The sequence below is a fragment of the Cervus elaphus genome, chromosome 14 (assembly GCF_910594005.1).
Source record: "Cervus elaphus chromosome 14, mCerEla1.1, whole genome shotgun sequence".
In the NCBI taxonomy this organism is placed as follows: Eukaryota; Metazoa; Chordata; class Mammalia; order Artiodactyla; family Cervidae; genus Cervus; species Cervus elaphus.
The window spans coordinates 53,043,042-53,051,984 of NC_057828.1; the positions used below are offsets into that span (position 1 = coordinate 53,043,042).

Genomic DNA, 8,943 nt, shown 5'->3' on the forward strand with positions numbered 1-8,943 from the left:
CCACCCGCCCGAAAGATTCAAGGAGAGCTGCCTCCCGCCCCCGCCCCGCGGGCCTTCGCGGCAAGGGGCGTCTCCCCTGGTTCTACTTACCAGGGGCTGCCCGCGGGCCCCTTCAGATTCCCTCGGCACCCGCTTGACCCCTAAGAAGCCTGGGGCTGCAGTGGAAACTTCGCGAGCTCCCGGGTCTCTGCGCAGACCCTACAGACACCCCCGAACGGTTAGACCCGGAAAGTCGCCGGGAGCCGGCCACTGCGATTACTACTTCCGGGTCGGGATCGAGATGACAGTATCTCCAGGGCGCCGCAGGGCCTACTGGGTAACGAGCCCGTTCCCCCACCCGCGCCGAGTTCCGGCGTCGGTCGCGCCGCTGACGGACAGGCAGCAGAGCCAATCGGGGCAAGGGAACCCCGAACCGCCCGCCAGTCGAACCAATGGCACGCGGCGGGGCGGGGCGGTCGCGGTCGTAGAGCGTCGCGAGGAGCCGCCCTGCCGGGAAGGAGCCAGAGAGGGAGTCGGCGGCACAAAATGGCGGCGGCGGCCGGGACCGGGGCTTCAGGGTCGACGGCCCCCGCGGTAGCGGCTGGCACGCCGGGCTCCGGAGGCACAGCCCCCGGGTCACAAGGGGTGCTGATCGGGGACCGGCTGTACTCCGGGGTGCTCATCACCCTGGAGAACTGCCTTCTGCCCGACGACAAGCTCCGCTTCACGCCGTCCATGTCGAGTGGCCTCGACACCGACACGGAAACCGACCTCCGCGTGGTGGGCTGCGAGCTCATCCAGGCGGCCGGCATCCTGCTACGCCTGCCGCAGGTGAGGGAGCTGCCGCGAGCCTCGGGCCGAGGTAACCGCCGCGCCCGCTCCGGGAAGGCTGCCAGGCCCTTTGTTGGCGGCGAGGCCGGAATCGGACCCGGAGCTCGCTTCGTGTCCCTGCCCGGAATCCGGGCCCAGCAATGACCCCCTACCCGGATCCCAACCCCACTCCTTACTGACGTCGGGTACCCGGCTCAGATCATTTTTCTTATTCTCACCGACAACCCAGCCCCCACCCCGTTCGTGTCCCCACTCGGGACCTGAGCCCAGCGCCTACCCAAGGCCGGAGAGCCCCTGCTGCAGCCCACCAGAGGTGATAAAGGAGGCGAGGCAGCAGGATGCAAAGAACTTTTGTGGATGCAGAAAACGTTTCAGCTTCTGGTTCTTTATCAGGAGTTTCGCGAAACCCAGTGGTTTAATTCGAGACCCATGAAGTGGGCAATTGAAAAGGATGGAATCTTTCTCTTGTGCAGGTGGCCATGGCTACCGGGCAGGTGTTGTTCCAGCGGTTCTTCTACACCAAGTCCTTTGTGAAGCATTCCATGGAGGTGAGACTTCCTCCCCGTCTTTCTTCCCCACAGAAACGTGCTGACAAGAAACCTGGGTTTGTGGTGTTGCCGGTCTCTCAGAGGAAGGAGTGCTGGCCTTGGCAATTGTAATGCTCGGTGTATTTGGGGTGGGGTGTGTTGGGAAGCCACCTGTGCTGTAGAGGGGTCTCTCCCAAGTGGCCTTTTTCTCCCGGTGTATCTCCTCTGCTCTTAAGCGCCGTTCTTCAGCTGTTGGAGACTGGTCCTTAGAAGGAATCTCTGTCCCGTTGCTTACATTTCAGCACGTGTCAATGGCCTGTGTTCACCTGGCCTCCAAGATAGAAGAGGCTCCAAGGCGAATACGGGACGTTATCAACGTGTTTCATCGCCTTCGACATCTGCGAGAGAAAAAGTGAGTCCATCAGCACTGTCATAGACATCTGCCTCTGTGTTTTCGCAGTTATTCAGTTACACTAGTTTTTGGGACAAAATTTAGGGTGTGAGGTTTTACATTTGTGCCCAGGAGGAGGCCTGACAGCTGGGAGGTACCCTTCAGATTCTGTTAATTAGTGAAGGAACCATTGTCAGCAGGAAGGGGACTGTGGCTGTTGTCTGGCTGACATCGGTTTCCTGGTTGCTCACCAGGCTGTTTGGTCAGCCTGGATGCTCTGGAGCTGGTTCTCAACCTCAGCACTGTTTACATTTTGGGCTGGATGCGGCTTTGTTGTGGGGACTTTCATGTGTATTGTAGGGTATTTAGAAGCATCCTTGGCCCAGGCTTTCCAATGCTCCAGGTAATGGAGGTCCTTTGTGAAACACAGTTTTGGCTGTTTAAGCATCGTGCTTCTGTGGGTTCTTTGGATTTCCATTCATCCACAGCGCATCTGCTTATGTCTTGAGCCCAACAAAGGACGTGCAGTCCTTGTGCGATGAGATGGTGAGACCCTCCTCTCTTCAGTCCACGTTTATCGTCTGTAAGGAAAACAGGGAGAGGGTTATTTTGAGGAGGCATAAGTAGGTTAGCATGGGGTTTGAGGAAGACTTTGTGGTTTTGCTGGTTAAAGGAAGTGAACTTCCTGACTCCATCTGTGTTGTGTGTATGGTAGATTGTTACTGGAGGTAACTGTGGGATTTGATAGACTCTGTTTTGTTTGATTCTTATGCAGACTGTGTGTTTTGTCTTTGTAGAAAACCTGTGCCTCTACTCTTGGATCAAGATTACGTTAACTTAAAGAATCAAATTATAAAGGCGGAAAGGCGAGTTCTCAAGGAGCTGGGTTTCTGCGTCCACGTGAAGCACCCTCACAAGGTGGGTATGAGGCCCAGCTGCCACGTGGGCCCACCAAAGTGACTGCTGCATTCCTACCCAGATTGGGAACTCCAAAGGATTAAATGTGTCCCTGATTTGGTTTTCCAGTTTATACCTGTATTCTGAAAGATAACTGTTTTGTCATCAGCCTGCTCATATTATGTTAATTTTACTAGTATATTTTTTAGAGGTAGAAGTTATCTCTTTTTAGTTTTGGCTTTCAGAAATAGTGATAAGAACTCGTAAGAATGAAATCTGTCAGTTTACTGTTTCTTTCTCAACAGCTGATTTTCTAAAGCTGCTTAAGTAATTTTATTTTCTTTTATGGGGGGATTGGAAGAATTCTGAACCGTTTATTTGGAAGTGAAGGAGGAGAGTTTTGCAGCGTGTATCAGTTGAGCATATGATAGCACACATATCTTCCATGTTCCCCTCAAATGCAGAGTGCTATTTTCATCTCTCTCTGTCCCCTTTTTATTGGGGGTTTCCTCATAGCTTCTTTCTCACTTGTGTGACTTTCTGGCATTATCTCAGAATCTTGTTAAATAATTCACCATAGATTTAAGAGCTTTTTCTTCATTTGCTGAAAGTATTCTCACGCCATGCTTTGTATAAGTTAGCGGCTGGGGTACAGAAACGTTCCAGGCAGGCTACTCTCACTGGCGGAGAATGTGTTGAAGATGAGAATGAGCCTGAGTCCTGGCCGCAAGAAGCTCAGTGCAGCTAGGTCCTCCTGTGCTTCCCTGGTGCCTGGCTCAAAAGCAGGGAGCAGGCACGTCAGCAAAAACTCCCCTCCAGCTGAACTGTGCACCGGGCGTGTGACAGGAGCCAACCCTGGGATCTAGCACGAGGCTCTTGTTTGCTGCATGGACGCCCTCAAAATCTGAATTCTGGGTTCTCAAGGTTCTCGGTAATAACTGCCTGACCCGTATCTTCCAGATAATCGTTATGTACCTTCAGGTGTTAGAGTGTGAGCGTAACCAACACCTGGTCCAGACTTCATGGTGAGTTGACCTTCCTTGTTATATGAGACCAGCCAGGGCAGTGCAGGAGTATGTTGATTTGAGACACCTGGGCAGTGGGTAGTCGGTCCCATGACTTGCTTGTGGGCTGGAGTTGTCCAAGTGCCCAGTGTTCCTGCCATGTAAATTCCAACCAGATTCCCAAAATATCAGGCACTGGTGGAACGGTAAGGTGACCCATCCCCCCCACCCCCCAGGAGAGCAGTCGGCGGGCTTCCCTTTGGGGGCTGTTGACTAGGCACGTTGGGATCTTTCCCACAGCTGGCAGTGTGGACTTAGTGGTTTCATATCTAATGTGAACTTGCTTCTTACTGCCTCAATTAAGTAAATCGTATGGGAGGAAGAGGGGGTGTAGGGCCTTCCTACAATTTGGGGACTGATTTTAACAATGTGCTAATATACTAGAAGTGAAGCCTGAAGTAACAGTTCAGTGCTGGGTGCTTTCCCACAGAGTTAGGTCTGTAAGGGTCATGTTTTTGCTGCCTGAATTGTCTGGTGCTGTGCTGTGCTAATGGAGAACCTATTTTGACTTTTCTTTTCTGTACTCTTTCAATCAAAGGGTAGCCTCTGAGGGTAAGTGACTAAGACTTCTCCTCTCCTGTCCAAGCGCTTCGGTGCGGGGACAGCGGCCGTCCTCAGCCAACCCCGTGCAGGCTCTCCACCGAAGGCTGGCTCTAGATGGTGGTATGCGCACGATAGTCTAGTGCTGGCCCACTGCTGCTGTGGTTCTCTGACGGTTGTGCTTCTTGTTAATCCTCTGTCGTGCTTGGTAATTGTATTGATTAGAGTTGATAACTGTCTTGACTTAAATTTTGTCCATTTGAAACTGCTCTACCTGTGCAATAAAGATGCAGTACCTTTCTCTTAAAAAAAGCAAACTAGGGGATGCTGTGAAAACTGGCTGGTGGGAGTTGAGACTGTAATGTGGGGTGGTGTTATTTATTTCTGGAAGTCCTGAAGTTGCTCTTTTCAGCAGCTAAGGGTTGACACATTTTTGTAAAAGGTGTGCATCTTTAAATCATTCCATGGACACTGTTTATATTGTAAAATTTTAAAAATAGTAACTTTAAATATATGTTTTGAGGACATTTGTTTTTTTAAGGACATAAAAGTTAATGGTTTAATAATATTATAACTGAGTACTAAATGTTTTTTTATTAGAACGAAATAGTTACTGATGGTTGTGTTTATTAAATGTTTGAACTGTTTACTTGCAACTCTCGGGACATATGGCCTTGGCTCCATCACACAAGGTTTTTTTGGTCCCCTCTGGGTACCTGGAGCAAGATCTTAAGAGCCAGGTGCTCCTAGTGGGCAGATGTAGAATTTATCACTGAGAAAGCTCTCCATGGGTTTGTAAGTCACCTTCTCCAGGATTTGGGGCAGAGATAACCAGGGTGGGGGGTGCATCAGTTAGGCCCCAGCATGACTTGGCTGCCCCCGTGGGTGTAGCCTGCTATCACTGGGGTATGTTAGAAGCAATGAATGTATGAACTGTTCAACTGTTCTCTTGTGCAATGAATCTCTGCAATATTTTCTGTTTTCTTCTGTTTTTGCAATATTGATAAAATTAATGTGAGGTTTGATTTTTGGTCTTTTAAATCTTAGAGAAACATATCTAAATGAAATTGCTGAAAATGTAGCCAACATTAGAATTCTAACCTTTTAAGAAATGCAAATGTTTTGTATTTTTATATCTTCTAATACGATATTTTTTTAAAATGTACTGATTGTGATGAAACTTGTAGTATTTTGTTGCTTTTATCTGATTTTATGAATGTTCATTTTAAGACTCCTTATTGAAATGGGACAATTTGGAAACGGTTCTTTGATAAACCTGAGAAGAGGATTTCCCTTTGGGCACTGAGCCCTCTGCATGACGTTCCCATGTACCCAAGGGAGTTTTTCCCCCTTGTCAAGTGGACTCCCGTGTGGAAGAAGCCACGCCATGAGTACCTCTTCCCGGAAAAGGAGTGCAAGAGGACGACTTGTCTCAGAAAGGCCCTCGCAGGCTTTGTGCTCAGCCCGTTCATTTGAGTTTGCATGTTTCTCTGCACTATGGATTTTGAGCATTTAAATTTTCTTAATCAAATATGTTGAACTGCCACAGTAGACATCTTTCTGAGGCACTGTGTTTTGCATGAGAGCAGGCCAAAGGTTGAGAGGGAAAAGTAAAGTTAAAGTTGGTTCTCTTTCATAGCAACATGTACTCTGACATTCAGCCAGCTTTAAAAGATTTTTTTCAGTAGTTTCCCTATCTTCCTATCCTGTATTCAGAAAAAGCAGTTGGGATGTTTCTCCATGAACTTGTGAGAATCACAGGACTGTCTAGCTCTTAAGTCCTGGCTGTAGACTAGTTAGTGGAGTAGTGACTTTACCTCGACAGTGCAGACGGGTGTCATGTGTGTGCCCCACCGGTTTCAGTTCTTCCTGTGTTTGGCTTTTAGGAATTACATGAACGACAGCCTTCGCACAGATGTTTTTGTGAGGTTCCAGCCTGAGAGCATTGCCTGTGCCTGCATCTATCTCGCTGCCCGGACGCTGGAGGTCAGTGTGGGGCCACCTGGGGAGTCACCAACCTCAGTAAACTGTACTATGCTTCAAGTTATGTTCACTGGTGTCAATAAAAAGCCTACTTGTTGGTGACCATCAGGCTTGTTTTTATTGCCCTGAGAATCTTGTTGGTTATGAAGAATGGTTAATGGTGATGGCCTCTGTGTTTACAGATCCCTTTACCCAACCGTCCCCATTGGTTTCTTTTGTTTGGAGCAACTGAAGAAGAAATTCAAGAAATCTGCTTAAAAATCCTGCAGCTGTATACTCGGAAAAAGGTTCTGTGTCTTTTCGTGTAACGTGTGCACCTGTGTGTTTGACTGGAAGCATCTGGTCTGAATCATGCACTCTGGCTTTTCTAGGTTGATCTGACTCACCTGGAGAGTGAAGTGGAGAAGCGCAGGCACGCCCTTGACGAGGCGAAGGCACAAGCCAAGGGCCTGCTGCCCGGCAGCACCCAGGTGCTGGACAGTGCATCGCGGTTCTCGCCTGCCCCCAAGCCTGGTAAGCGTCTCTTCCCAGGGGTGGCCCTCTCATCCTGAGTTCTCTCGGATCACATCTGCAGCTAGTCTGAGCGCTCCTGAGGGCTCCAGTGTCCTCAGCAAACAGGAGATAATCTTTGAAGTGAGGCAGGGGCTCCTATGAAGTCCGTTCTTGTGTTTTCATTAGTAAGGGGTATGGACAGGCTCCTGAAATGGCTCTCCTTACCCAGCCCACCCAAGTAGTTTGCCTTGATGAAAGTCTCATAAATCTGGAGGAGTATATCCTGTTGTTAGATCCTAGAGTTAAGCATGATGCCTGTCCCCAGTCCCAGAGGCCTGGCCAGTGAGACAGGTGGTCTTCCTGCATCTGGAGGTCCTGAACTGGGCTGGGAGCCAGAAGTCAGAGTTGGCAGCAGCAGTCCCTTGGGGAGTGGCCTCACCTTGCTCGGCTTTCCTGTTTCTCACCAGAGCAGTTGTTGGGTTGTAACTTCTTGTGATTGATTCTAGTGGAATCCCCCAAAGAAGGCAAAGGAAACAAGCCTTCCCCACTCTCTGTGAAGAACGCCAAGAGGAAAGTGGAGGGTGTGAAGAAAACCAAGGCAGACAGTCCGGTGAATGGGTGAGTATCCACGTGCCCAGATGGCACTGGGGTTGGCTAGAGAGACTTGAGGTCTCAACTGTTCTCTGCCCTATTCTCAGCTTGCCCAAAGGGCAGGGGAGTCGAAGTCGGAGCGGGAGTCAAGAGCAGAGCTACTCAAGGTCCCCATCACGTTCCGCGTCCCCTAAGAGAAGGTGTGTGCTGCTTGGGTGCATGGGGCTGCAGCAGGCACCGGGATGTTTCCTGGGGAAGTGGTGTGGCCTCTCCTTGGGGACAGTTGCTCCTGATCCTGAGATGGTCGGGATGGGCTGTCACCTGCCTGGTGGTCTCCTTCACAGGAAAAGTGACAGTGGCTCCACATCTGGTGGATCCAAGTCACAGAGCCGCTCACGGAGCCGGAGTGACTCCCCCCCACGACAGGCCCACCGGGGCGCCCCCTACAAAGGCTCCAAGGTGCGGAGCTACCGGAGATCCAAGGACTGCAAGTACTCTGCCCAGAAGCCACACAAGTCCCGGAGCCGGAGCTCCTCCCGCTCTCGGAGCCGCTCACGGGAGCGGGCGGATACTTCTGGAAAATACAAGAAAAAAAGTCATTACTATAGAGACCAGCGACGGGAGCGTTCCCGGTCTTACGAGCGAACAGGCCATCGCTATGAGCGGGACCACCCTGGGCATAGCAGGCACCGGAGGTGAAGGGGTGGGGGTCCCCGGAGGACTGTGCTTTGGCCCTCGGTGTGGACACCTCAGCTGCTGGCCCTGGGGTGTGACCCTTTCTGGGTATAATTGTTGACTCTGGACCGTGTGATGAATTTGGAGATGGCATGGAGAGGCTGGCAAGGTGCCCTTTCATCTGACCTGGGCCCGGCCCCCGGCTCTTGCCCAGCGCCTCAGCAGCAGCCCTGCTAGATGTGAAGGCGGGGCACGTGTCCCAGCAGCGGGGTTTGGTGCTACAACAGGCTGTCTGTTCACCCCTGAACCCATACTTAATTACGTTAAACCAAGAAAGTGACTTTTCGAACCTTTGCCTATATTAGGTTATACTATGTATGTATTTTGCAGTGTTTCACAATGAGAAAATGGCCTTAATAGCCCCTTACTCTGTCCGCGTTGTAAATAAACGTGTTTAATACGAGTTAAAGCTATATATGAAAACTGAGAACTTGAACTGTCAGCTTAAAACTTGTGTAGAGAATTCTGATTTTTAAAATGTGAAGGTATTTAGATCTGTGTTGAAAGTCGTATATTTTTATCTGTGTGATGCTGAGTGCAGGCCACCAGCTCCTAGAGAAGTTTCCTATATATGCATTTTACGTTGTTAAATAAATTCTCTCTACTCAGGACATTTGGAAAGTTAAAGGGATTGTCGTTTGTCATTCTCATTGTTTGCTCCCCTGCAGAGCCTGCAGCACCAATCTAGCAGTGTGTCTGCGCTCTCCTCTCTGATCTGATCCCCTCTCTGATCTGATTACAGTGTTGGGTTTTGTACTGAATTCTGTGCATCTGCTCCTCTGAGGGTTTATGAGGGCTCTGAGCTGTCTGCTGCCAGCAGGGTAAATGGAGGGTTTGCAAAGGACAAAGAGCATCACCCTGGAGGGGTCCTCTGTGGGAATGGGTGAGGACAGCTCAGTGGTACTGGAGAGCA

General features: G+C 50.2%; 1 protein-coding gene across 3 annotated transcripts; it reads left to right on the plus strand.

The window, feature by feature from the left end:
• The first annotated feature begins 475 nt into the window (after window positions 1-475).
• On the plus strand, window positions 476-8,657 carry CCNL2 (cyclin L2). 3 transcript variants are annotated; one of them, XM_043923618.1, is made up of 11 exons: window positions 476-810; window positions 1,284-1,358; window positions 1,640-1,749; window positions 2,526-2,646; window positions 3,586-3,650; window positions 6,116-6,215; window positions 6,395-6,499; window positions 6,584-6,725; window positions 7,211-7,322; window positions 7,403-7,495; window positions 7,640-8,657. In XM_043923618.1, exons 1-11 carry the CDS (start codon window positions 526-528, stop codon window positions 7,992-7,994), a joined length of 1,563 nt encoding a protein of 520 aa, XP_043779553.1. In that variant the 5' UTR covers window positions 476-525; the 3' UTR covers window positions 7,995-8,657. The 3 variants fall into 3 exon arrangements, with proteins under 3 accessions (XP_043779553.1, XP_043779556.1, XP_043779554.1); XM_043923619.1 differs by lacking the exons at window positions 476-810; window positions 1,284-1,358; window positions 1,640-1,749; window positions 2,526-2,646 and adding an exon at window positions 4,228-4,241; XM_043923621.1 differs by lacking the exons at window positions 6,116-6,215; window positions 6,395-6,499; window positions 6,584-6,725; ... (1 more) ...; window positions 7,403-7,495; window positions 7,640-8,657 and adding an exon at window positions 4,228-4,746.
• The last annotated feature ends 286 nt before the right edge of the window (window positions 8,658-8,943 follow it).